At 46.9% G+C, this 26,692-nt stretch overlaps 2 protein-coding genes and 1 long non-coding RNA gene across 4 annotated transcripts in view; 2 read left to right on the top strand and 1 right to left on the bottom strand.

The window, feature by feature from the left end:
• The first annotated feature begins 1,838 nt into the window (after positions 1-1,838).
• Positions 1,839-19,618, top strand: mms22l (MMS22-like, DNA repair protein). The gene is made up of 26 exons (XM_030102697.1): positions 1,839-2,004; positions 3,065-3,232; positions 3,455-3,580; positions 3,809-3,861; positions 4,422-4,509; positions 4,939-5,116; positions 5,325-5,418; positions 5,569-5,699; positions 5,880-5,993; positions 6,082-6,258; positions 6,981-7,043; positions 7,140-7,259; positions 7,339-7,574; positions 9,782-9,998; positions 10,690-10,979; positions 15,075-15,259; positions 15,488-15,638; positions 16,106-16,245; positions 16,353-16,495; positions 16,656-16,812; positions 16,914-17,059; positions 17,204-17,415; positions 17,935-18,101; positions 18,460-18,556; positions 18,696-18,863; positions 19,030-19,618. The coding sequence occupies exons 1-26, from the start codon at positions 1,985-1,987 to the stop codon at positions 19,103-19,105; spliced, it is 3,717 nt and encodes a 1,238-aa protein (XP_029958557.1). The 5' UTR covers positions 1,839-1,984; the 3' UTR covers positions 19,106-19,618.
• Positions 19,619-20,650: 1,032 nt separating this feature from the next.
• klhl32 (kelch-like family member 32) overlaps positions 20,651-26,692 on the bottom strand; it is a 30,853-nt gene continuing 24,811 nt past the window's right edge. For both annotated transcript variants that reach the window (XM_030103341.1, XM_030103342.1), the window contains exons 7-11: positions 25,716-26,442; positions 25,528-25,586; positions 23,049-23,241; positions 21,257-21,351; positions 20,651-21,112 (exon numbers count right to left, since the gene is read on the bottom strand). In XM_030103341.1, coding sequence (XP_029959201.1) covers positions 20,951-21,112; positions 21,257-21,351; positions 23,049-23,241; positions 25,528-25,586; positions 25,716-26,442 — 1,236 coding nt within the window. In that variant the 3' untranslated portion in view covers positions 20,651-20,950. The remainder of the gene's footprint in view (positions 21,113-21,256; positions 21,352-23,048; positions 23,242-25,527; positions 25,587-25,715; positions 26,443-26,692) is intronic.
• LOC115397145 (uncharacterized) lies at positions 23,479-24,130 on the top strand. The gene is made up of 2 exons (XR_003932438.1): positions 23,479-23,618; positions 23,686-24,130. It is a non-coding gene; the product is annotated as an uncharacterized LOC115397145 (long non-coding RNA).

Here is a 26,692-nt window from a genome sequence, read left to right as displayed (position 1 = left end):
TTTTCCAGAAAAGAAAAGTAAGAAAAGCAAAATGACACAGCATTTACATTTATATGGTGCATTTAAATACAGTTTCTTGTCAGTTTTGGAGCCTTGCAAAAATAGTGCATGTATTTGGGTAGTAAAATTTAATAGGAGTAGTTTTTTGTGATTGAGGTTGATGAGTAAGGTTTTAATGGATGTCAATAATGTCTGATCTGAACCATCATTTTCAGACAGACAAAAAGACACCCTGTCAGCCCAGCTTCACCAGCAGTGAATGGGGGGCTGCTCATGCACGGGGAACACCTGTAGTAGTGTGTGGTTGTGACCATGATTTCATTTCATAGTGTGGAAAATTTCAGCAGATGTTGCTTCTGTAGCAGTCTGCCAGTAGTTGCCCATATGTTAGCTTTTGTATTATTTTTTTGCTCCTCATACACACAGTTCATTAAGCCTATCTGGAAGCCTCAATAGGCTGCAAGTAATTACAACACCAGGTTATCACCTTAACATAATAAAGTCCCACTGCATCCATTATAGGCATCAAATCCTTCGCAGCTATTAAACGAGGATAAAGTGGAATGATAAGTGCATCCAGGAAGCTGGGTGTGAATCAAGTTTTCAGACAGCACATTGTTGCCTCCCCAGTCTGGAAGACAACAAAGTCAAAACCTGCTCCATCAAAGGCGTCTAGGCAGCTGAGGGAGAAAGGAGGGAGAAAGGAGGGAGGAGGGAGGAGGGGGGGTGAAACCGGTTCAGATCTCACTCTCTCCATCCAGGCACCTTCACACTCTCTCCATCCATGCACCTTCACACTGCATTGAAAGGATACAATGGGTAGGAACACATGGGTAAAAAAAGAAGCGTTTACCTTTCCCGTGCAGGCGACAGAGGCTCCACACACACACGGACAGCCTCCTGTTGAAAGCAGAGCGGGAGGTCCGCGCATCGCAAAGAGGAATAAAATACGTCCATTTTTGGTGATAAAAGATGCAAATTTGAGCATGCAAAACACCGCGACTATCGTGCGTTCCTTCATCGGACAAGTCAAACGTGCAGAAATCACGATTTGTAAGTCGACAAAACGAGCACATCCACGGTGTGTGGCGGAAGGGGGGATTTTGTAAAGATGTGAGAATGCATTAGAATGCAAGAAATGGTGTGATGGCGAGAGGGACTGTTGGGAGAGACGGATCTGCATATGGAAATTAGGGTTAGCGTGGTTAAAATTCAACTTAAACGCTGCATTATTTTGTATAAATTTGAGCGGAAGCCCTGCAGTGAGACAAGAGGGGAAAAGAGACTTAACACAATCAGAAAAAAAAAGGTCCTGGCAAGGAACAGGTGTGTTTGGTTATCGACAGTTATTAGCTGCAATTTTGCATACTGAAGTGATGATTATTGAGATAATTTGTACATATTTTGCAGTGTTTTAATGCCTTCATGTGCTACACACAGAACATCTACTTGAATTGGATAGGTATCAATAAACCGCAAGTAGACAATTTTATTGTCATTCAATCATTTAATTCTATTTAAGGAACCTCGGCACTATTCGTGACATTAAATTGAGCTCCAGTTCAATTCTCTACAACACTTAAACCGAGAAATAACAGCTGAAAAGTGGAAATTAAACAGTGGAACTGCAAACTACTCACACGGATGAAACGATAGAGGAAGCGCGGGGCAGTGACACCTCTCGTCTCGTGTCTCCAGGGAAAGTAAGCTCCGCCCACCAAGAAACTTCGGGCCAATCGTGAGACCCGAAGGGATTTTGCGCATGCGCATGGAGACGGCGCGGGAGCGCCAGCACACCAAAACAACAGATATCACAATGGCTGTTTAATGCTCAAACTTTAATCTTTTTCACACCAAGTGTGATGCCAAATACAAGATCGATTAGTGTAAAAGTGCAACATCCTCGTGTATGAAGCGTTTTATTTGATTTACTAAGTAGGAATTGCGATATTTAATCTGCTTGACGCTGTAAGTCTACGAGGGAATGAACTGTACAAATGAACGGTAAATATGACAATAATGCTGTGGACATATGAACTGTGTTATTGTATTGTCAGTTACTAGGTTGTACTATTTTGATCACATGCAGTCTTTGGGATTAATGTGTCATCTGTGTTTTCAATACAATACAGTCTAACGTGCAGTGGTATCGCAATCTGTCGATCTTGTGCTTTGTAATAATTTTACGCAAATCCATTGTCAAACCCTAACCATACTTTTGGGTCCATAAGCAGGGCAGCCCATGTTAATGAATTTAAGCAGCATAACCTAAATATATACACGATAACAACCTAAAGATGCTATGACCTTTAACAGTGTCATATCTTGTAAATGTAACTGAAGTATCAAATCCTACACAAATAGGCATGATAATCTATAAATATATCCACCATAACTATACTTGAGAATTTAAATAGGTATCATGACCTTTAATATATGTATCATACCTTAGAAATATAACCTGAGCATGGTGTTCTATTACTATAAGCAGCTCAGAATCATTTCTATTGTGTATTGCAGCAAAATACATTATGAAGTCTCCACATTCAGATATTTCCAGTTCTCTTCCAAAAACCTCAGCAACATTTTTGAAGGAAAAGTAAGCGTGACTTCAAATATATGCCTCTCAGTCTGTCTCTTCTCAGGTCGCAGGATTTCTATTCAACATGCTTGTTTTCACAGTTATTCTCTCACAGTCTGGCTTTGCTAATGTCAATTAAGTAACTATCATTCACTTACTGCATCACTGATCTCTCAGCTCAGGTCTGATTGCTGTTATGTCTGCTACGCTTAGTAAAGTGTCATCAACAGTTGATACATGAGAAACAGTTGTTACTTTTTTGTTATGTTTTATTGTAATTTTTTCATTCCTAATTGTTACACTTTGTAAGGTCAATGTGTGGGATGGGAATGAAGGCTTCTGCAAGCCTTAGGCTTCAATTATATCATCAGTACAGCATATGCATACTTATCGCTATGTAATCATGTTTTATTTTTATTTTTTTGGTGTAGTCAAACGAATCTTGTGATATCCTCATGCTATACTTTTTGTGCGTCCCTGCAGTGACAGCATGGGGGACGACTTCACCCCGCCAGTCTCACCGTTAGCAAACGACGACCTGTGTGAGCTGAGTCCAGCCTGTCCGCCGTGCTTCTGCTGCTCTGAAGTGAAAGACGCCGCTGCCGGAGCGCTTTCTGCAGACGGATACGTCACGAGAGGCTCCCTGAAACGGTACAAGTCTTTGACCAACGGCTAACAGAGGTCAACGCTTTGCCAAAGAAGTTGTTTTATTAAAAAAAAAATAGAAAGAAATGCTGATGGCCATCCTGGAAGTCTGCTTTTTTTTTTAAATGTCAGTTTCTGTTCCTTTCAGCAACAAAAAAAAAATAAGAAATCCCAGCCACACTATTCTACAAAGTACAAGTCATGCTATGTTATCTATACACTTTGTAGACTGCTGTTGCGCCTTGATCCAGCCCCTGCAGAGTATGAGACAGACACAGTGGACATCTTCGGCTTCCCCTGGGTGACTGAGACGGCGCTGGTGGAATCTACCAAGCTACTCTTTGGTCTGCTCAGGTAAAACTGCTCCCCGGTAAATTTCTTTCCATTTCAGATAATTTCACCGACGAACACCGCTTTAATCCTCAGGGCCCGATCCAGGGCAACAAAACAGCAGAAAGGCTTTCAGTGGAATAGTTTTTAATAAGATTCTTCATGCTTTCCTGTTGGGTCCTGCATAAAAAACGTCCACAGTTCTTTGGCATATTAAATCGCTCATCTTACTTTCTCTTTTTTATGTTTCAGACAGAAGGTTTACAAGTTGGAAACGCTGGTGCAGTCTGGCTCTCATGACTTCGGTACGTATGCCAGTCTGTCAGTTTTCATACTGATATCTTTTACACACAGAAAGCTTACATAACATGCATGTGTTCAGCAAATACAACCATATAATGTCTAAATTTACACATCCAAGCAGCTATTATAAATAGACAAGTGATGGTATTTTTACATTACAAGCAAAAACATTATCACGTTAGTTAACATTTCATTGCTTAAGACTACATTTTCCTCATGAGAATTAGAACCAATTCAACAAAAATATTCACATGCAATATAATCCAGCATATGAATGTAATTTAACTAGTATAATTAATACGGAGTCAGAGTTTGAGTCCCAGCTATACATCAGTTTTTCTGTAAATATACGGGATTACATGAAATGGGTGTCGGAAAAGGCTTGATTCAGATCTTGTTGGTGGATCAGATGAGATCTGCAGAATAGTCATGGATTGGCAGGAAAAACAGGTTGATTTGTACATTATATATTGATATGAGTGAATGAGCTCATATCCCTTTGTTTTAATCGTGTAACATCTGATGCGGTGAAATAATTAGTGGTGTCGTCTGTTTGCTTTAGGTCAGGCAGGTAATCTGCACTATGAAGCAGACGGCCTCCGACAGCAGTGTGTGTTCTTCCTCCAGTATGTGAAAGTGTTCGTGTACAGGTAAGTCAATATTTTAACCACTTAGTATTGTGTGAGTGACAGTCGAGGACAAATTAAGTAATTAAAAAAAAAAGGAATATATTAATTGATTGATTATTTTATCTTCAATATTTCAAGCCTTGTTTGTTGTTCTTGTTCATAATTTTAACTTATAAGTCATGATAATCAACATGTCTTCAAAATAAGATTATAAAGTGTTTAGTCGGCCATATTTATTGCAACTAAAACTGCCAAAATTACCTTTTTCTTATGTGTGATTAGTGTAGAAATAAATGAAAAAACAATTGATTTGTCTTTGACTTTTTTGTCCAAGCCAGTGGAACATGTAAGGGAGAGGGAAAAAAAAAAAAAAACTTCATCAGTATTCTAGTGTGTTTCGGTTACCGGCGCTGTCATCTAGATTTTCAGTTCGATTGTGCGTCTGTGCAGATTCCTCGGCCCCGGCCGGTCCCTGGACGCGGGTCAGTCGCACCCCTTCGAGGAGCTGGAGGCCCTGTTCCCGTCTGTTCTCCTGGAGGAGCTGTTCGGCGTCACTCTCCTCATCGGGAGGCTCAAAGACCTGCCTGCCAGTGTTCAAAGCGCCTTCACGATTCAGAACCAGGGAAAGGTACGTGAGAATCAGACACCAGAGGAGGGGTGGGGGGGCTTTAAAACAAGTGCATTATAAATGAGGATGGTAACCAAGCTTCATGGAGCAAATGAAAGGAAATCAGCTGAGGAGTGACTTATATAACCACTGTGGGGGTTTTCAGAGCCTCCACCTGCCGGGATATGTTCTCCCTCTCTTGACATCAAACTTTGCATTCCTCCCACAGATTTTTCCTCCCTCCTGGCACTTGCTACACCTTCATCTTGACATCCACTGGTCGGTTCTGGAGATCCTTCACCTGCTCGGTCACAAGATGCAAGGTAGCCCAGCCCTGAAGCGGGAAGTGAGCGCGATGGCTTTGGGGATGTCGCATGCGGCCTGTGCTCATGATGTTGTGCCATTACCCTGAGAGAAAAAAAAAAAAAAAAAAAAAAGACTTTTTCTGTAATTTAGCTTGTTCTTCTCTCCAGGCCAGGTGGTGTACGCCCACCAGTTTGTTAATCTGACGGGAGAGAACCTGACTGATAGCAGCCTGTTTGACGAACACCTGTGCAGCCTGCTCTGCGACCTCACTGGTCTGGCCATAGGCAAATACAGCAAGGTGGGTGGCTCGCTGCATCTCGCCAGATGTGCCGGCAGCGTTATTTTCTGCCGCAGATATGGAAGTAATGCTAATAAATTGGGTACCCGGTTAGCTAAAACTGAATAATAAACACTACATAACGGATATGCGAGTGTAGAATAGAGCTGACTTCGCTAAATGGTTCCCGTTGATTTCCAGGTGAGGCCCACGGAGGCGCTGAGCAGCCATCATTATCTTTGCACCTGCACCAAAGAGCTGTGGGTCTTGCTCATGTTCCTCCTGGAGCACAGGCATAAAGTGTTGCACACACAGGTAACGCGAATGCACGCATCTCAACAGCCGCGCATTAAACAGGTGACACTCCGCGTTCGACTAACCGAGGCGCTTTCCTCCCCGTCAGTCCTTCTGGAGCTACATGAACGCGCTGCTGAGGCCACTGGTCTCAGGGAAGCCCGCGGCCGAGCAATTCAGCGGCTTGCCCACGCACTGTAAGGACTCTCTGGGATTCACCTGGTGGCTGGTCACTCACTTAGCAATGTTAGGCCAGTACAGTCAAAATGGAGCGGTTCAGGATGAGGTAAGAGACTGAAACGCGTTCAAAAAAATGTCCCTCCCACCGTCACCATCTGAGATGGAGAACTTTCTACAGCTCACTAACAACATTATCCACCCATAGTTTGCTTCTCATCTCTCTGATGTGATCATCAGGTCACCATTCATTTCACATATTTCCCTCTTGTTCCTGATTCCTCTGCTCAGTACATTCCCTCTTTCTCAAACCAACTTTTAATAGTCCTAATAAATTATGTTGTAAATGAAAGTTTTGATAATGATGAACAGTCATGTTGTCTTAACTTTCTCTTCCCCTAAAGCAGCTGAGGGCTGTGTTTCTAGCTTCTAGCTTGAAGGAAACCTCCGTTCTTACTCTTTTCTGGCCTCCTTCATATCATTTATCTTCATTTTCCTCCTATTGGATATGAACTCAGATGAAGCCCAGGCCTCCGGGCCCTCAGGCCGAAGTCGCTGTAATCTCCACCGGTGCTATCTTGTCGAGATAGATTCTCTATTATCCAACACGCCCAGAAACCTCTGAGCACATGTACATCCGCTCGGTTTGTGAGCAGACTCCAAATAAAAGCCGAGACAAATGCATTTACATAAACGGTGTGTGAGCGGCCTGTGCAGCACCAAGTGGCTGTAGTTTGAATTCTAGCCATACTCCCTCCTTCAGAGCCGGATTAATGTCCAGTGAAGTGTGTTAGCTGTTCTCTTTATAACGGACTTTGTTGGCGCCTGTAGAATCATCTGGGGGATAACTGGACTTTTGTGGAGGAGCTGCTTAAATTAACCTGCAACCCCAAGGTCAGCGCTGATTTCATTCACACTCTAATACCTCTCAATTTCAATTCACCTAACTTTGTCATTTAAATCTGTGTGTGTCCCTGCGTGTAATACAAGGGGGGTCTCGCAGAAGAGCACATCAGGATGCACGTCCACTGCACCCTCAGCCTGTTCCTGCTGTGGGAGCCGAGCACCAGCGCCGTCTCCACCCTCTGGGAGTACTACAGCAAGAATCTGGTGCGAATCTTACTCAGGTATATCCCGACCCATTTGGAGAAATAAAATATATTAAATTCTGTTGTTTTCTCCTCTCCAGAATGCGTCCTTCTCCGTGCTCTGGCTGCGGATCTCCGGCCTTGGAACTTTGTGCAAGACTCCCCTCGCTCTGTTGGAGCAGGCCAGCAGCTGCTGCTCCACCCCTCCCCTCCGCTCCCAGGGACACACCCAGCTCTACCGCTCCGCCAGCTCCTTCCACATCTTCCTCCGAGTGCTGGCCCTGTGCCTCTCCCAGGACAGGGCCGGCGGAGTCCCGCAGAGGCAGATCAAAGGGAGGTGAGGATGGAGAGCGCCGGCCCGGGAAGCTTTGTAGTTCTTCCTCCTTACATGTTCGCCTCCACCTTGAAAATCAGGCCTTTCGCAAAGGCGGCCGTGTCGACACCAGACACGTTACACACCGGGGTTTGGGACTGGAGGCGTTCAGGAGCGGCTGCTAATAAGGAATTTCCTCTTGATCTTCAGATGTCTGCTGCGTTCAAGTGGCGCGTGGCTCTCTGTACCTGTGTGTTGTTCATGCCTCGATGATTCCTCCCCTCACAGCGCGCGTGTTTGCAAACTCTCATGCGTTTCAGGCTTGTTTGTGTCCGTGCCAGGTGCATCACAGCCTCCCAGCGGGTCTTTGATATTTACGCAGACCCACCAATGGAGCAGGTGTCTCAGGAGTCAACCACCTGCTCTTCTGCACAGACCAGACCCGGAAAGCCTCCAACCGGAGCACACACCAAAACACACACACACACACTGTGCACCTGCTCCCCAGAGCAGTGACACGGTTTCGGAGTGTGTGAGGACGCCCAACGGAGTGAGGATGTGCATCTTTGGGAAGGAAATTAGGAAGGGGGGGGAGGCAAAAGAACAACAACAACAACAAAAAAAAAAAAGATGCAAGCTGGTGCGCGCATCGGAACCGATCGCTGGACCATCCTATATCCCCGGGCCGGCTGGGTGCCAGAGAGAGGCAGCCGTAGATAAATCCGCCTAATGACTTCCCTCTGTCTGGAATGTGCTCAGTAGCACTGCAGACATGGGGGCTAATTAGCTAACGAGCGTGGCGGTTAATTCGCCTTAACGAAGCTGTGTTGGTTTCCAACACGAATAGAGAGGGGAGCTTGGGTGGAGGGGAGCGGGAGGCGGCGGCGGGGGGTGGTAGGCAGTCTGGCAACAGCTTGGCTGGGCTGGGACGGGTCCAGATTCCTCCCCCTCCACCAAAAAGCATCACCAGGCGCGAGGCGTGCCGACTGTATCGCTGCACGGTTTCGGCAGCGTTCCCACTCCTGGCCGGGCTCTGCGGGACACCCGCGACGACCACATTAATGGGATCGACTGCGAGCATGTTGATCTCCAACGCCGGGAGTTAGGAGCATCTGCTCGCCTCCGGAAAAAAAAGCTGTCCGGAATAAACAAACAGACAGACAGGTTGGGAGAATACAGCAAATCCCCACTGCTGCCTCCCAGCGTGCCGCTTATATCCCTGTTACATATTACCCATTCATCTATTTAAATCTCCCTCCCCGCGCTCTCTTGACTGCTTGCTCGGCCACTTCCTCCTCTTCCGAGGCCTCCGCGGGTGTTGCTGGGCTGGTTTTCGGTGTCGGCCCGGTCTCTCCTCGCTCCCCTCCCGTTTGTCTCGACTCCTTTTCGTGTCGGCCGCACTTCTTCGCGCGGAGTTTTGTCCCGGGATGCTTGCTGTTTGTGTTTCGACCCAAACAGCAGCTCTGCTCACCTGTGTGGGCCGCATCTGTGGTCGGGAAGAGGAGTGGAAAGGCGGGAGAGGGAGAGGGCGAGAGGGAAGTTGGGGTGAGGGGGGGGGTTTGCTCCAGCCTTCTGTGTTTTCCTGCCAGCCGAGCAAACAGCGAGCTGGATGTGTGGCAGTGGATGTGTGTGTGTGTGTGTGTGTGTGTGTGTGTGTGTGTGTGTGTGTGTGTGTGTGTGTGTGTGTGTGTGTGTGCGCTTGTGGTTTTATTGATCTCTCACTGGTGTTGCAGTAAATTGGTTTGGCTGTGGAGAGAGGGACCGGGCGCCTACTGCTGTGTGTCTGAGTGTCTCTGACATTTAACATGATCTTTAAAGGCATTTCTCCACAGTGCCCGCAGGATCTAACAGCGTGCTGGGTGGTTCTCTATTCTTACTCGCCTCTCCAGTTTTTTTCTTTTGCTCTCAATCTCTCTCTCTCTCACACACACACACACACGCACACACGCACACTGAAGGCCGGGCAGCCCAGCCTTCTCCCCTGGAGCCAGGAGGGTGGTGGAGGCAGGTGGTTGGGGTGCGCAGTGGGGGTGGAAAGTTCTGTTACTCAGCATTTAAAGTCGGAGGTTTGAGTGGAGCAGATCACCTCTGACGAGTTGGGTCAGTCAAAGTAAATAAACAGTCGAAAAGAGAGTTTAAATTCAACTGTTGTGTATTTAATGATAATGGTATAATCGTTCAGTTGGTCATGTCTTTAGTCTGAAAACCTCTACTTTTTGCGTGGTTTTCAGGATTTACTCAAAGTTCTCCGCAAAGAAGATGCAGGAGTTGTCAGAGTTGGGCTTGATGAACTTCCTGCTGCTGTTCCTGGTCGTGGCCCGGCAGGCGGAGCTGGAGGACGTGGCCAGCAGGGCGTGCGAGCTGCTGGGCTTCCTGCCCTCCACCTGCCCCCCGGCGTCCCGCGCCCTGGTGTGGAGAGGGCAGCTGGCACTGCTGCTGCTTTTCCAGGTACGCTTCCACGTCGTCACAAAGCACGAGAAGTACGCAGCGAACATAAAGGAGATGATGATTTTCTGTACTTTTACGGAAACTTTGAGATGTATTTCAAAATTTGAATAAAACATCACGAATATTACGTTTTTTTGTAGTTTTAAAATGGTGTGTGTGCTGTTGGTACCAGTTATACTGTGTTTATTCAATAATTCTGGCGTATATGAGCACTGTTACACTGCGCAGATGAATGTGTGTTCATCAATTTAAACGTTTTAAGATCATATGTTGCTTGTTTTTATGAAAGATTTTTAAATTAGTGTTAAAAATTAATAAATGAGATAAACATTGTAAAGTAAGGTAATGAAATTGTATACCATGTGACTTTAAAGTTTATCAAGTTAATCACTTTTACACATTAAATAGTGTTGAATTATTTCAATTTAATTTAGAATGCATTAACATATTTGTTTCTTTTGTTACTCACAAGTAAGAACTAATAAAATCAAACTAAAAGGAACTCAATATTAATTTAAGCTAACAAAGACAGTATTCTGGATGATTACTGCAGTTGTAATAACACTTGATTTTGAATTTAATGACATCTTCACTTCTTTTTCTCCTTGTTCAGTCTAGTTTTTTCATTGTTTTTCTTTATTTTTTTGGAGGGGAATGTTTTTCTTTAATCGTCATGTGATCTCTGTATCAGGAGCGAGGTCTGGATGTCGGCGCCCAGGCTGGCTGGCTGGCTTCCTCTTTTAAAGAGACGGCCAAGGAGTTCTACGATAAGACCACCGAGGTGTCCCGGCGGCTGGCCCTGTGGGGCCCGCTGGGCTCCTACCTGGAGGGCGTGGCCGAGGTGTTCGAGACCAGCGCCACGCTCGGCCTGTCGGAGGAGAAGCTGCTCAACGAGGGCTTCGGCTGGCTGCTGCCCGCCTGCCGCCAGTCGGAGCTGAACTCCGCTCTGGGCTTCCTGCAGATCGTCCTCGCGCAGCTCAGGTGAGAGAAAGCTGGCGTGAATAAATTCACCGGCTCGCAGGTGCTGCGCCTCACTTTCCGCTCTCTCTGTTCATCGCTCACTGATGGCTGCACCCACACGAGATAACCGACACATCCAGACAAATGTTTTCTGGCAAAGGCCAAGCTAAGCTTTTATTAAAATCTGATAAGTTGCTCCGGCAAGTGAGGAGTGATCTCTCCCGCTTCTCCCGGCCCAGCTCCACAGTCCACTCACTCCTCGCACTGACAATAGGGACAATTGTGCTGTCAGCAGCAATGAGCGTCCATAAAGACCCTGTGTTGGTTTGAGGCCCCCCGTCGGCCTCGGGGGGCCCGCTGGCCTCCAGATCGCCCGCGCCAGGTGTTACCGAAGCCCTGATTCGAGTTACGGGCGCGCGGGACCGTCCGCGGACCCTCCTGTCGCTGAGGACAGGCAGAGAGTCTGGTCAGTAGGGCATCGGGGCGGGTTCAGCCGAGGGACACGGGTGTCGGTTACACGAACGACCCCCGCCTGAAGGTCACGCGGCCGGGGCTGGAACAGTGTCTGGTTATGTGGGAAGGTAAAGGCGAGAACAGAGAGAAAATCAGGCGAGAGCTGCGGGTTACGGATCAAAAGATGATGCCAGTCTCTCACTTGTGGGTTCTCAGGTAAACCTGGTGTTAAGAAGTCGGGCGGCACCTTGTTTGCCATCTATCACTTTTACACATTCAGGGTGTGATCGCCGCCTTCAGTAAAGTGAAACCAGGCAACGGGAGACATTATCACATGCTGTACTTTTTAGGAATCTAACTTTTTATATCAAGTTAGTGTTTTAGTTAACATAATAATAATGTGGCGAAGAATACACATTTTTTAAAATACATTACATCCTCAAACTTTTTGAAGTCATGTGGGAATGCGATTGTTTTCTCTTTTGATATTGAGATTGCTGTTATATTTCCATATATTTATGTATTTCTCACAATGAGGCACCTGGAACGGTTTAAATCAGGATTTTCCCTTAAAAAAAAAACAGGATCAAATAAAACTCAGAGGTCATTCCAATCTGTACATATTTCAGACGCCTATCAATAATTATTTGAATTTGGTAGCTAGTACTACCTAAAAATGTCACCGATGTTTCAGTACTTTGTAATTCTGAGGTTACTAGGAAATCTCATCTCTTGCTGAGAACTTTGTTCTCAAAATTTTCAAAGTTATTCTGAGTTGGACAGACTTTCAGCCTCCGCTCTTCCCTGTTGCTCATGAACGCACCATCAGTCTCCTCCAAACTCCAGGGGGAAATAATGGCTGTTCACTGGCTCGCCCCCTTCTGCTCTGTGGCCGCTCCGTCATTCACTCCTGAGCAGGCGGCGTGCGATCTGTTTATTGATGAGAGCTCGGAGAATCAACCAAAAACTGTGTAGTTTGTGCCAGAATAAGCAAAACGGTGAGAAGATAAAATGCTCCGCCGACCCCCCCGAGTACAAAATCATTCAATAGAGCAGCTAAATCAAAAACAAAGGGGGAAAAAAAAATGGCCGTGCCAGATGTCGTGCTTGACATTTTGCTTCGTATATTCAGTTCAGATAAAGTACTGAAGTTCAGTTCCGAAGCGTTTCACAGAGCATATCCCATCTCTCAATATGCACACGATCCCTTAAATTGTTGTAGCACCACTTCATGCTTGCATTACTTTGAAAAGGTTAAATGAGCTGAAACGCCAGAATAAGGACGTTGTAAAATTAAGTGTTAGCAAGCCCCTCTTACTGCTTCATGTAGGTGTGTGATTGCTTCAATCCTCCGGTGTACACGTTCCACGCTCTCCACTCCACACACACACACACACATAAACCTCCACAGAAGTCCGCGCACTGAAAGTGACACACTGACCTAAGTATACTCCTTTCTTATTTCAGTGCCAGGCTCCCATTACACGGTATCTCGTTAGCTCCCCTAATTCCCAAACTTCCCATCTCGGATCTCGGGGTTGGAGGGCACACATTTGCACATTAATGGCCGGGCAGGGAGAGAGGAGGAGAAGCGGAGAAGTCCCAGAGGCCCTCTGTGTTATGGCCTGGACCGCTCTGACCCATTTAACCAAATAAAAACGAGGAAAAAAAAAAAAAAAAATAGCCATGTTCTCTCTTTCCAATTCGTCCCGCCAAATTAAACATAATTCTTCAGCCTGGCAATTCTCAGTATCTTTTTTGTGATTAATGCCTTTTCTGTGACACAATTAATGGGTAATTATGTAGCCTGGCAAATTTAGCCCCGCACGTCATTATGTCTATTAGGAGGCATGTGGAATCTGCACACATTAAGACAATTATCCCGCCGCCGGCCGACGGCGGAGGGTCCGAGCGATAGCCATCGCCGCGGCGCTGCGGCGGGAAGCCAGGAGCAGGCGTAATTCCCGAGCCTGATTTCCTCCCATGACCCTCTGCTTTAGGGACGGACGGGTGGTCGCTGTGGGTTGATGAGGTGACTCGGCGCTGGCACACACTGGCGGACCTGTTTTCATTAAAACAATTAGGATTTTGCTGTACTTGATGGATTTTTTTGTGACGCGTTTCCTCTCGTAGGAATTAGGGCTTTTGGTATCGCTCCTGGTGTTCTGTGGAGAGTTTCCATGTTCTCCCTGTGCGTTGGTGGGTTTTCTCTGGGTTCTTTACTCCCCCCACAGTCCAGGAACAAGCATTTCAGGCCAACTGGTGCCTCTGAATGGTTGTTCGCTGGCTCCAGACGCCTGCAACGCTCCGTTAAACAAAACAGTTTAGGGAATAGATGGATGGACAATTTATCAACAACCCTTCGACGTTTCATCTCAGACCTGCCCTCCTTTTGATCAACACATTGGAAAAACCTTGTGAGGAACTCTGAATTTATCCTCTTGCATGTCACATGTCGGGGTGATGGGAGGTCAGTCTGCTGCCGGGTCAGCGTTCGCTCTCGGCACGCATCAAAGGGAGGTTTGATCCGCCGCTAGGGCACGTAATTGAAGCAGTGAATGTAACGCCATATTTATTTGATTATTTTAGTTGTAATGTAATTACTAAACCCTCCCTCATAACGCATTAATTTGTTGGCGTAATGTGATTAGTTAGTGCCGTTACACGGAGCTGTGTGGAAACGAAGCCCTCGTGTGTGGAGACGAGTGTCTGGAGCTATCAGGACGCCGCGTTTCGGCTTCAAGTGTCTTTCCAGTGGATGCAGCCGAGGAAAGGGTTAACCCTGCTCCCTAATGATATGTTGCCGCTTGGTGTGTGTGTGTGTGTATGTGTGCGTGCGTGTGTTTGTGTGTAGAGCATCAGAAGCCACAGTGAGGAGGATTAAGTGGGGTCTCTGACGATGTCTTGTACAATGAGGGTTGATGGGTGTGAAAGGCCTATTCCGCAGTAGTAACGAGGCTAATGAATTCAGACTCTAATCGATTGTCTCAGCTCTCTCTGGATTAGATGCAACCTTGCTGGAAGGGAAGGCACCACTGAGGTGTGTGTGTGTGTCTGTGTGTGTGTGTGTGTGTGTGTGTGTGTGTGTGTACATGATAGCAGCAGATGAGAATGTGCGGTTGAGGATGGGATAGAAGGAGGAGTGGGGGGGTGGGGGGGAGGTTCGTCTCTCCTCTTCTTCCTCCCCAGCGCTCCATCCCCACACCCTCGTCCGGGTGAATGAGGGGGACAGAAGGATCATCTCCCCTCTAAATGAGATTACAGCTCCTTCAGCTGCTTATCTGGGCTAATGCCAGCCACTGTGGGGCTGCCGTCGCGGCTGGGGCCGGGGCCAAGGATGAGCCAGAAAGAGCCAAAGTATAGTCGTGTGTACAGGGGATCAGCATTAGGCTCCACTCTGTGCTTGTAATATCCCGCCGCCTCTCCTTCCTGACATCCACCTCCACACTGCAGCGCACCGCCACACCCAGTAATCCCCCCGGAGAGGAGAGGGGGCAAGCACATGAAGGAAGAGTGAGGAGAGGAACAGGGGAGCAGGAGGATTTGAGAAAGTCGGAGGCGGAGCTGGGGGAGTCTGGAGAGGGAGAGCCGGGTTGTTGAGTTTTGCATTAGATGGATTTGTTTATCTGTTTTATGTACGCATGTCTGTGTCCTCCCTTTCAGACGGGTCCATCAGCGCAGCGTCCAGTCGGCGCCCGCTCTGACCCGGGCTCCTCCTGCCGCCGGCGGTGCAGCCAAAGAGCGCCACCTAGCGGTGGCAGCGGCCCTCTGGGCTCACTTCTTCCCCTTCCTGCGTAGCCTACGCCTCTCCCAGACCCCGCCGCCACTGCTGGCAGACGCTGCTGCAGGTCAGTCACTCCCATCAGGAGGGGGAAAAAAAAAACACGTGTAGATAAAGAGAAAGTTTCACCCGGTTTCATAAAGACAAGGACACATTGTGGAAACTGATGAGGGAATGAAGAGATCAAGTTAACTGTAGAGTTATGTCAAAAACCTGGAATGGTTCAGCGCTTTCAGAGGAGAATTAGATCGAGAGCTACACATGTGGCCACCTCAAACCGACTTTCCCTTTTCAGGTTTCACTCTGTTGGCCTTCGATCTGCCGTCATCAGCCCCCCAGGACCTCCAGCCCCACCCGGTCCAGGCCATCCTGCAGTGCTTCGGCTGGGACGACATGATTCACCCGCGACTGGTGACTCGCTACCTCCCCCACGTGCTCCAGAACAGGTCTGTCCGCCCTGACACCCTCACCTCGGCTCTCCTCATGTGAAAACATGCCGTCCGTGACGTGCTCTTCTCTTCCCATCATCTACCACACTAAACTTTTGGTTGTGTTTATTCAAGTCTTGTAGGTACATCGTCTCTGATTATCAGATGAGAGCAGAGAATGCCCTTGGTATTGAGATTATACAGGAAGTATTAATGAAGAAAGCACAGCTGTGTCGCTAAACAGAAGGCAAAAAGGTGTATCAGCAGTATTACAACCGAGGGAAAGAACAAGGTGATTATTCCGAGTTCCCTTTTCAGACAGTGTCCGGCTAAAGTAGGCAGCTACACCTGAATGTAAAGACACACCTGTTGTTTTGTTCTTTTTTTAAATATCAATCCACTGTACTTCTATTTACTCCAGTCTGATATTTTTAAGGGGGATGGGGTTTCCGTTCATGATGAATCCCGGTCTCTGTCTCTTCCAGTGAACTGGTGTCCTCACTCGGCGGGGATTCCACTGTCGCCGTCTCCGGTTCGGCTCAGAGCCTGTCAGTCAGGGCCTGGTTCAGATGCGTCCTGCAGCAGCACCTCCACAAGAACCAGGATGGAACTGAGAGCAGATCAGGTGACACCACTCAACAGTGGAGCCTTCGCTGACAGTTTGGACTTTAAAGAAAAAATATGTCATTATTGTTTGTGCGTGTGCATGTGTGTGTGTGTGTGTTCTTCCAGGCCGGGCTGCGGAGGAACAGTTGTGTGAACTGACCCGGCTGGTGCTGAGGCTCCCCGAGGTGGACGCTCTTCTGCAAAGGGCCGGCCTCCAGCTGCTGTCCAGCAGGCCAGAGCCCACCTCAGCCCTGGAGACGTTCGTCAAGGTAACGCATGCTCACAGTCAGCAAACGCACGATGGTAACAGAGATGGTCTCAGTCACTCAAATTCGTTAATTCTTCATATTAAGACAACCTGACGACAGTTTCACTCTGTGATGTTTGAGTAACTAAATATCTTTTTGTTTGTGTCCTTTGTGGTGTCAGGCTGTAGGCAGCGTCTACAGCGGACTGCAACTGCTGTCCGAGCGTTCGTCCATGGTGACCAGAGCGTTGGATTACATCGGTGACGTCCTGAAACACATCAAACCATCCCTGGTCAGCAAAAACCAAGAAGGAATACAGCTGGCGTACTGGGCTGTCGGTAGGCGGAGAGTCCATATTCCTCACTGTACAGTTCACAAAGTTGCGGCTCCGTTTTGCTTCACTGTGTCTGACTCTGTGGCTGCCTTCCACATGATGGAGGCTGCTTGGTGAAGCACTGGAGCCCCCTGCTGGCCACTTCCAAAGCCCAGCAGCTGTTGTTCCGCATTGTTGACGGGCTGCTGCTGCCACACAACCTCACCCAGCAGGACAAAGCTCTCAGGGACAGCCTGCCTCTGTTCCTGCAGGTTAGGACAATCAAACACTCACCGTCTCTGGACTGATTCTTCGCAAACCTGTTGGACTGCAAAAGAAAGCGCTCATCGCTCATCGCTCAGCCGCCTGTCCAGCGTTGATCCCCCCTCTTTTAACAGCGACCGTGTCTCTCACAGGGTCTCTCGCTGGCTTCCAGTGTGTCTCAGTCCCAGGGCGGCTACATCAAGCAGCAGCTGCGCTCCGTCACCCGCAGGTACCTGGACCACTTCCTGCCTGCGTCTCCCTCCGTGGGCGTCGTCGCCAACCACCCAGTGCTGCTGGGCGCCTGCGAGGCCAGCGCCACGGCCCCGGGAGCCGCTCTGAGGAGGATCATCCTGGAGGTGCTGTGGTAGGTCTCTCCACCCGAACTGGGGCTTAACCGTCGCGGCCCAGCAAGCACCTGGCTTCAGGATGAATTTCACATGCAAATGGTGTTTGAAGAGGACATTTATCAAGTTAGAGAAACAGAAAGATGAAAATCCATCCTAAAACCTATGTTGATTTAACTTTTAGTAAAAACAGGTATACATATTTATATATATTTTTTCAGTATTTTTCGATATTGTTCTTAATTTATTTTAAATTCATAAATGCCTTTGTTGTTTGATCATATTATTTGTCTTCTTAAAGATATTTATAATACAGTTTTATGTCAATCAATTACAGAATTTCTCTTATTAAACCTTTTGATGTCATTATTGTGTTGGATTAACTTTTCCCTTGTCATGCATCTGTAAATTACTGTAAATTGTATCAACTTGTAAGATGCTGCAGATTAAGTTTTAGCTGTTCAGTTGTACAATTGTAATGATTGAAAGATGATTTAAAGTACTATGATGTGGCCCTCTCTGATTTTTTTTTTTTACAGTGAGAACTTCCTGCAGTTCAAAGGTCACGCGCCTCCTCCTCGCCTGGCGTCGGTGCTGATGTTCCTGTTGGAGCTCCTGAGACGAAACGGCGACTCGGACCCCGCCCTCCTCGCCCTGCCCCTCCCCTCGCTGCTGCGCTGCGTGATGCTCGTCAACGAGCCGCAGGGTGAGATCAGCAGCCTTCTGGGGTCCACCGTGCCGAGTCCAGATAACAGGCCGAACAGGCTCGCCGGTTCTCAGGACTCTGTAATTATATGTTAAATTATAGAGTTATAACTGTCTGAGATCCTCCGCTGGGGTTTAGAGCCTTGCTCAATGACACTTTAACACGGATCGAAACACCTACCTTTACATTAAAGGATAACCCGCCGAGCTACAGCCACAAATATGTAGCGCCATCTAAGAAAGAAGCGGGAGACGTTACAGGCTTTCTGTAAACATATTGTTGGTTTTCACAGCTTTCAGCAGTCCTCGCTGTGTAATGATGTCACTAATATCAGATCTTCCTTTTCTTTTTTTCCCAGTGAGGAAGACGAGCACAGATGCCATCCAGCTTGTGGTGGAGCGATGTGCTGCTGCGTCTGCACAGGGACCGTGCGAGCAGATGATCAGTGTTTTAAGGTAATTTAACTGTAATGTGAAGCAATAAACATGTGCACCTGTATTATTAGAGCTGCATTTGCCTCCAGCAGCCCGAACACTTGGGACTCTGTGTGGATGAGACGTACGATCGCTGCTTTGTGTCCTCCTGCGGTCTCAGGTCATTTGTGGGGGAGAACGAGGGAGTGTACGACAGACAGGTCTACGGCGTCCTGGAGACGGTAGCTGTTTTAGATCCGCCCGTGGTCCGGGCTCTGATCCCAGACCTTTCCCTCAGCCTGAGAAACACCGAGCACAAACGAGGACTGGGCAAGAACATCGCCTTAAGGTGAGCACGCACATGAATCACATCCAGGGCGCCACGCAGACTGCACACGACGCCTTCAAACTATTTTTAACTTGTCTAGACAATAAGCAGGTGTTGCATATAGAACTGGAAGTATTCCTTATCGGTGTGCGTTATGGAACGTGACACATCTCTCTCCGTGTAACAGGAGCGCATATACGAAGTTGCTGCAACTCCTCGGGGAGAGTGGGCAGGCTGAAATAACCAGCCTGGAAGCCGACTGAGAAGCTTTTCCGACAACAGAAGAAGAAGGGACAAGCTCCAGGATGTGATTGAAACCCCAGGAATCACTTGTTAGTCTCGCAAGTCTAATAGTTTTTTGGCAAGTTTCTCAACGCGGTCATCAGGGAAATGTGTTGGAGTTCTGCCTCTGAGGTTTCCTCAGAAAATACGAGTGTTTAATGCGTTTAGCATTAACTGTAATAATGCTACAACCTCAATTACAGGTGTAATATCCTGGAAAACCACAATAAACTGCAGTGCATTTGAGGAAATGCTTCATTACATTTCTAATGGAAATGATCCAGTTAAAGACTGTGAGCCGAACACCACCAGGCAGTATATAATGTACATAAATGTAAAAAAGAGAATCCTTACGTTACTGCGGATGCATCAATAATGGAATAAAATGATCTGAATTTGCTCGTTCGCCGGCCCCTTCATCTTTTCATTTCCTTTCTACGCTGGGAGAAAGTGAGGAATGTGAGTAGTGGAGTGAGCGCAGACTATTTGTGCTTATACCATCAGGTGCTGGCTCTTTCTCTACGCAGTTGGCACATTGAATTACAGATTTGATGACAGTCGTGGGCGAGCCCAAAGAGTTCAGTACCCTCCCCCCCCCCCCCCCCCCCCCAAAAAAAAAAGTGAGTAAAAGAGAGAAGTACTGTTTGTTCCAATTCTCTCTCCCTTACTCCCTCGCCTTTCCAAGTCGCAGCAATCTCTCGCAATCCGGCTTTAGTTTGCACCTAATCACATGAAGTCTCGCTCCTGTCTACCACAATCACCAAGTCCCATTTTCTGTCATTGCTAGTCATTTTCCAGCCTCATCAAACTGCAATGCATCTCCTTCATCAGAGCGGCTTTTTGCTGCATTGCATTCCTCCTGCTCCAGCAGTATCGGAGGCGGTCGGGGAATCCGTGCAGAAAGATAGCAGCCGAGGTGATGCTTTAAATTAGCGCGCAATTATCTCCAGCCGCTGAAGAATTCTCACAGAACGCTCGCTCTCCCTCCTCGCACCCTCACAGCTCGCCGCGGTCGGCACGAAATGCATTCCGGCACTGTTTAAGTCATGTAGCGTGTTTATTCTGCAGATTTTACCATTTACTGTATTCTCTCGGACAAAGTTCCTCTCGGGCAGATGAAGGGGAGTGCAGTAGCATCTCGTGTTGTCGGACATGTACGCACCCAGATGCAGCAAATAGTCACTGATTGATGATCACATGTTCATGTGAACATTAACAGTCATAGATCCTGAGCGTAATGAAGATTTCACACTCATGTTCAGAGGTCTGTCACTGTTAGAACAAAATCATTCACCTTTTTGATAACTTTTATTGCAACTAAAAAAAAAAAAAAAAAAAAAAAGGTCTTTTAATGCACCGATGAGTTTCAGTTTGGGGCAGTTGACACCCGCGACCCCAAAAGTGCATGCGAGTCTATAAGAAAACAAGCGCTCCCTTATGTCTTGAAAAACTTTGTCACATTGTGGTTTCAACTGGAAACTCCTGTGGTCTGGTGTGAGATCCGCTTTCCACGGGAAGCTCTTCCTGTTGACTATTGCAGCTTCGCTGGACTGGATGACGTGCGTCTCAGTCTTTTGGTAAATACAACAGACGTGCTGCATCAATGCCACAGCACCGTGTTCCTAGAAGCTTGAGGACTAACATGGCTCTTGGAGATCAGGGTAAGTACTACTATTATATTTGCGCGTTTTGAGAGAATTCCTGGTACAGTCCTGCGTGATTACTATGATCCAGTACTTTTTTTTTGACAGTCACGTTTTTTTTTTTTTGCCAGACGCTGAGTTTAGCTGCAGGCGATCAATCCTCAGGTTGAGTTTTTGTGTCTTTCAAACAGCTCCTATCCTGTGATGAGGTACTTGTAAAGTCTGGAGGTTCGGACAGGTGAAGTACGGAGCAGGAAGGAAACAGGTTGCTATCCCGTTGGAGGCGAATGGCAGTGTTGGTCCGTAGAAAACCTCCTCCTTCCCCTCTGAGCTCAGATCCAGCACCTGGGGGGGGGGGGGGGGGGGGGGGGGGGGAAGAGGGAGGGAGACATTTGTAATTCTAAGGATAACGGCACAGCAGGGTTACAGGCTCAATAACTTCATTTACTCAAGTATTTGAGTATATCATGCTACCTGATGACTGCTCACCTGAATGCATGCCAGAGGCTCATTGGTCCAAATGGAGTATCCTCCAACCACGTAGATCCTGTCGTCGTGGACGGCGACTCCGGACTCGTTTTGACCTGAGGAGAACAGAGCCGACACCGTGTCTCGCTGTGCCGAGCAGAGGGCACTGTGACAATATGACTTCCCTACCCCCCCAGGAGACCGAGGCAGATAAATAGAGAGAGATGGGGCGAGGGCGGGAGAGCGGAGATTGAGCTCCTGTTCTCTTTCCGTGACTTTGTCTTCAAAACTTTCCCAGATACAGAAGGAGCAGCGGCTGCTCGAACAAATGAGGAAAGTCATCCAGGAGGAGGGAGGAATAGTTAAGTTACCTGAACTTTAAAACCTGCGAGAGTCGAACATCCATGGATAGAAGATGAAGGCATCCTGCAGCCATGTGCTCGATAGATTGTGTTTAACGTGCCTGCTCTCCATCCCACCAGCACCCTGGAGGCTAGATACACTGTATACTTACAGGTCCTTAGTATAGACATATATGTTTTAATTGCATATCATCCTCCCGCCTACTCGCAACCAGCAGGTAGACATTATGTGTTATGTTTTCAGATCTAATGAGAGGTGGATAAAGCAACGCTTTACACAACCTACGTTTCAGAGCGACACGAAATGCAGAATACAGCCTGAATTGAAAAAATGCAATGTATTTAGATTAGCATTTAAACGTCAGAGGGGGGGGAAAAAAACTCTATATATTAAATATTCATGACTATATAAACAACAATTAAAAGTGTCTGAAAAAAGGTGGGTCACTTTTGATTGACAGTGACCTTCCAAACAAGGGAAGAAAAAAAGGGAGGCTGTGAAAGCATTATTATGAGGCTTCGCCAGCATTCGGAACTTGTTGGAAAATGTTGTGGTTTTATACTTTTTCAGCAGCCAACAGAGTGGAGTTATCTGGCTCATGCTTTGTATTACGGGTAAGGTCTGACACTGGTGTGGTGTGAAAATGTTGACTGGCCGCCTGCCACAACGGTCAATTCGTGGATTAGAAAATCAAAATAGTGAGGTGAAATGGCTTTTCCTGCCAGATTCACAAGAGGTTTGTCATTCAGGAATTTATGCCATTTTATTGATTGTTGTTTGAAAAACATTGGATTTTATCTCCTAAAACAGAAAAAAATGTTTTTCAATGTTGTGTTGGGTTCGACAGAGAAGAATTGACCGCCGTCACTAAGCTGAGTCTCATGCTGTGTCATTTCGAGGCCTTTGACCCAGATGAAGTTAGTTCATCAGAGATCTGAGAAAACAGATTAGCAGGAGCCTGAAAGCCACTCGAATCTATGACAAACTGAGGTCTCGTATAATAAAAATAAAGCTCTTCATGTCCTGAGACAAAAGTATTCATAACTTAGGCGTCCATTCACATCCGTATCTGGATTCCACCTATTTCCAGTCTGGTTTGCCCTCTTCGTAAATAAATACTGCTCCGTGAAGGTCGGCTCCTCAGAATAGGGATAGCGAGTCCTCTTGTGTACGTCTCCTCCCTCTGAATTCTCTAATCTTAACTTCATCTGTAATACACTTTCTGGACCATTCTCAAGTCCAGCGAATGCTTTCTCCAGCGCCTCTTCAGAATTTCAACAAAGCTTCTAATATATAAACACTCAATAGATTTAGTAAAACAATCTTACTGACCAAATGTACCAATTCCATTGATTTATTAAGATATCATTCACACTTTGTCATGCACTGTCAACCTGTACAAACCCGATCGGGAATGTATGCTTCTGTCGTGTTTCACCACGCTTCCCACCTGTGAGAAGGCTGAAGGAGCAGCGCGTCCACTGGTCCAGGTCCATGTTGTAGGAGTCGATGTGGCGGACCAGGATGCGGTCGTTGTTGTAATCCAGGTCGTTCCCGCCCAGCACGTAGAGCTGCCTCCTCACCGCCGCCATGACGTGGTACACTCGCCTCTGCAGCATGGGACTGCGGGCCAGCCACTGGTCCTGGAGAGGAGGTGGAGGTGGTTGGAGAGCAGATCAGGAGGAGGGAGGGAGGGAGGGAGGGAGGGAGAAGGAGGTAAGAAAGGCAGATGGATTTGAAGAAAGAAGGAAGGAAATGAGAGACGGAGCAGAAACAGGGAGGGGGAGAGAGAGAGAAACAGAGAGGGTGAAAAGGGAAGGAGGATGAATAAGAAGATTAATATTTAAGCATATCCATGCATGGGTAATTGATGTATGCTCAGTGCTAGATAAATAACGTGACACTGGAGCTCTGGTTTGTACTAATGACTTCCCTCCCTATTTCTAATCATATGTTTCAGCCACTCCATTTTACACCAAGGATCCCTGCTCATTTCACTAAGTGTGTGGAAGCTTATTTTGTGTCAGTGTGTAAGCGTGTGTGTCTGTGTGTGTGTGTGTGTGTGTGTGTGTGCGTGCTTGATTGAGGCAGAGTGTGTGTGTGTATGTGTGTGTGTGTGTGTGTGTGTCTGTCTGCTGGGAGCTGACGGGTGGCCATCTGTTGAGGGTAGAGTGGGTGGGGGGTTGCTGTTGCTCTGGCAGGTGAATGTAGATTCATGGTGAATACAAATGAGACTCTCTCCCTCTCTCTTTCCCTCGCTCCTTCGTTCCCTCGCTTCCTCGCAGACGTGTACAAACACGGGCCCATATGGATATGCACCTTACACATATACACACCGCATACCTCCACACTATATACAGCCTCACTGAGATCCAGGCCTCTGCAACAGCTGCTTCATATACATACACAAACAGAGATGGGAGATTACTACATTCCAGCATCGTGAGCTGTTTGCAAGTAAACACACGCAGAATTAACAGTTCAGTCAAAAAAAATTTTCTTGAGCACGAAGCACTGGAGAAGCACAGCAACAAAAATAAAGTGAGTGTTTGTTTTGTATTTAGTATAAAGGGATGCATCAGGTGTTGAAGCAAAACTCGGAAGATAAAGGATCTCAATGTGTTTTTTTTTTTTTTTTTTTGTATCCAAACTTAGATATTTGACCACACATCACTTAATACAGAGCTCAGCTTTAGCGGTAACATCCTGAAAAAAATTCCTATTTTCCAGGATGCTGATGAATTTCCATATGGTGTGAAAATCAATTAGCAAACACTTGACACCTGCCTGTTGTGTAATCCATCACCATGAACATAAGGCCTGTGTTGACTCCCTTAGAAAAATGCAATTACTGTTACACTTGTTATGTATAGAAATGCTCTTATTTTTCTCTCAAGTACTACATATGCATCATTACTTTGAAACATTTTTAAAAATCACATTTCTTTTTAAACAATGAATTCTAAAAAATCAATATGCCAGATTGAAAAGGGTACAGGATTTGTGCATCATGTGAATTTTACACATTGGTAATTACAAACATAATACGCTTTATAAATCCTGATCATAGGCAAACTAAAACATAATATTGAAGAGTAAAACTGTTTTAATTAGTACATAACCATATGCAACCATGAATGATTCTGCTCATCATAAGATACTAAAACAAAACTCTCCATCAAAACAGAGTAAACACACATTAAATAATAGGTATTATTGCTTCTGTTATGTCAAAAATTGAACAAATGAATAAATATTTCAACGAGTGAAATCTGAAAATACAGACTTCTTTTACATCAGAAAAGCCTCATCTCTTGGTGAAATATTCTGAGGATTAACTGGACACATTTGCTTGGATGAACTTTTCTTGCGTTCTCTTAAAGAATAATAGATTATTCAAATCAATGAGTTATTATCAGGCTTCACCAGAGCTTCATGATGATCTACTCATCTGAGGTGCATGCCGTGCTATTCATTTATCTGAGAATATATTTGTGACGCTTTGACTGAAGGCTCAAGCAAAAAACCCCTCAGGGAGAGACAGCAGCTCTAAAACTGTCCAGCTACAACAAAAGTACCTAAAAGAAAACCAGCTCATGTAGTCTCCAGTTGTTGTAATTGTATTGTTGACTTCATATGAGTAATCAGTTACTGTTGGTTTGATGACACATGATCAATAAGAGAAAACAAAGATGAGTAAAAGTGAGAATGATTCCATATAAGCTAAGCTCGGTACGTCCTACACACACTGTGTTTCGCTCTGTGGTTTTGTCCCTTTATGTGTAGAGCTAACGTAAATCCACTGGCTAAGTGGAAGGTAAAGATAACTGAAGTCTGATGAGAAATCTTAAATAGTTTGTCTCTCCAGGCAATCACTATCACATATTATTGATCTGAGTAGCATACATGTTGAAGTATTTGATAGCTACCTGTTCTGGGTCGTACACCATCAGCCGATTCTGGTACTGCGCTGTGTTCGTCACTCCGCCTGCAGCACAAAGACACAACAGCCCCGCGCTTCATCACTGTGCTTAAACTAAGTGCGTGCATGTGCAGGCATGAGATGCATTAAGATAAAAGTCATGCACGCTCCGTCCTTCTGGAGTTCGTCCTGTACCTGAGACCCACAGCAGACTGTCAGCCACGCAGCCGGCGTGGCAGGAGAGCGAGCGGTCGAACGGCTGGACAAACATCCATTTGTTCCTCTTGGGACAGTAGCGCTCCACCGACGGCAGCACCTGCCTCAGCTCGTTCCTGCCTCCCACTGCATACAGGTACTGACCCAGAGCTCCCAGGACAAAGTGTTCTCTGCACGCCTTCATCGGGGCTATCTCCGTCCACCGGTTGCCCCTGGGGTCATACCTGCACGCAGTCCTGACCGCGCACGTCCTCCCAGTGGCGTGCTCCACCTCGCCACCCACAACAAACAGAAAGTTCCCCATCACGGCCACGCAGTGGTGGCTGCGTCCGGTCGGCATGGGCGCCAGCTCGCTCCAGTTCGAGCCCCCTGCCACGCGCACGTGCTCCTGCGCGGCCGGGTTGAAGTACCGCAGCTCCCTGACCCTGCTCACCTCGCGCTTCCTCCCACCGACTATGTAAAGGGTGAGGGACTGGAAGCGGGGCCTGGTGCGGGCCGACTGGCGGAGGGGCTGGGCGAAGGTGGAGTGGTGGTAATCCAGGGCCTCGTCCACCAGGGCGGCCGCGGTGGGGCTGGACTGGACCAGAGGGTGGCTGCGGGCCAGGTGGTGCAGGGTGGGGACGTCCATCAGGCCGTAGCGGACGTGCTGGAGGAGATCCTCGGTGTACTGGTAACGACAGTCGTGCTCCAACCACAGAACAACCAACTGGAAGCAGGAAAGAAAAGAGCAGTTACACCCTGAACCAGATCTGCAGCGCTGTCACACACAGTACCGTTTATTCTGTTTATTTACCGATACTTCATCCTCTTTTCTTTCTGTCTCCAGATTTTGAGCATTGAGACGTGGAAATATTAACATGCTTTAACCTAAAAGGATAAAATGTGATAGCAAAGGGCCACATTTGAAGTCATTTGAGTCTTGTTCCTATCTGATATTGATTTCTTTCATCTTAACT

Source organism: Salarias fasciatus, chromosome 11, assembly GCF_902148845.1.
Source record: "Salarias fasciatus chromosome 11, fSalaFa1.1, whole genome shotgun sequence".
NCBI lineage: Eukaryota > Metazoa > Chordata > Actinopteri > Blenniiformes > Blenniidae > Salarias > Salarias fasciatus.
The sequence above is the reverse complement of the archived record's forward strand: the minus strand, read 5'-3'. Positions and strand labels throughout refer to the sequence as shown.

Coding starts and splice junctions, on each gene's coding strand:
- mms22l (XM_030102697.1), top strand. CDS start 1,985: ATGAACTGTACAAATGAACG. Junction 3,581..3,808: donor CTACTCTTTGGTCTGCTCAG/GTAAAACTGCTC, acceptor TTTATGTTTCAG/ACAGAAGGTTTACAAGTTGG. Junction 5,700..5,879: donor CCATAGGCAAATACAGCAAG/GTGGGTGGCTCG, acceptor GTTGATTTCCAG/GTGAGGCCCACGGAGGCGCT.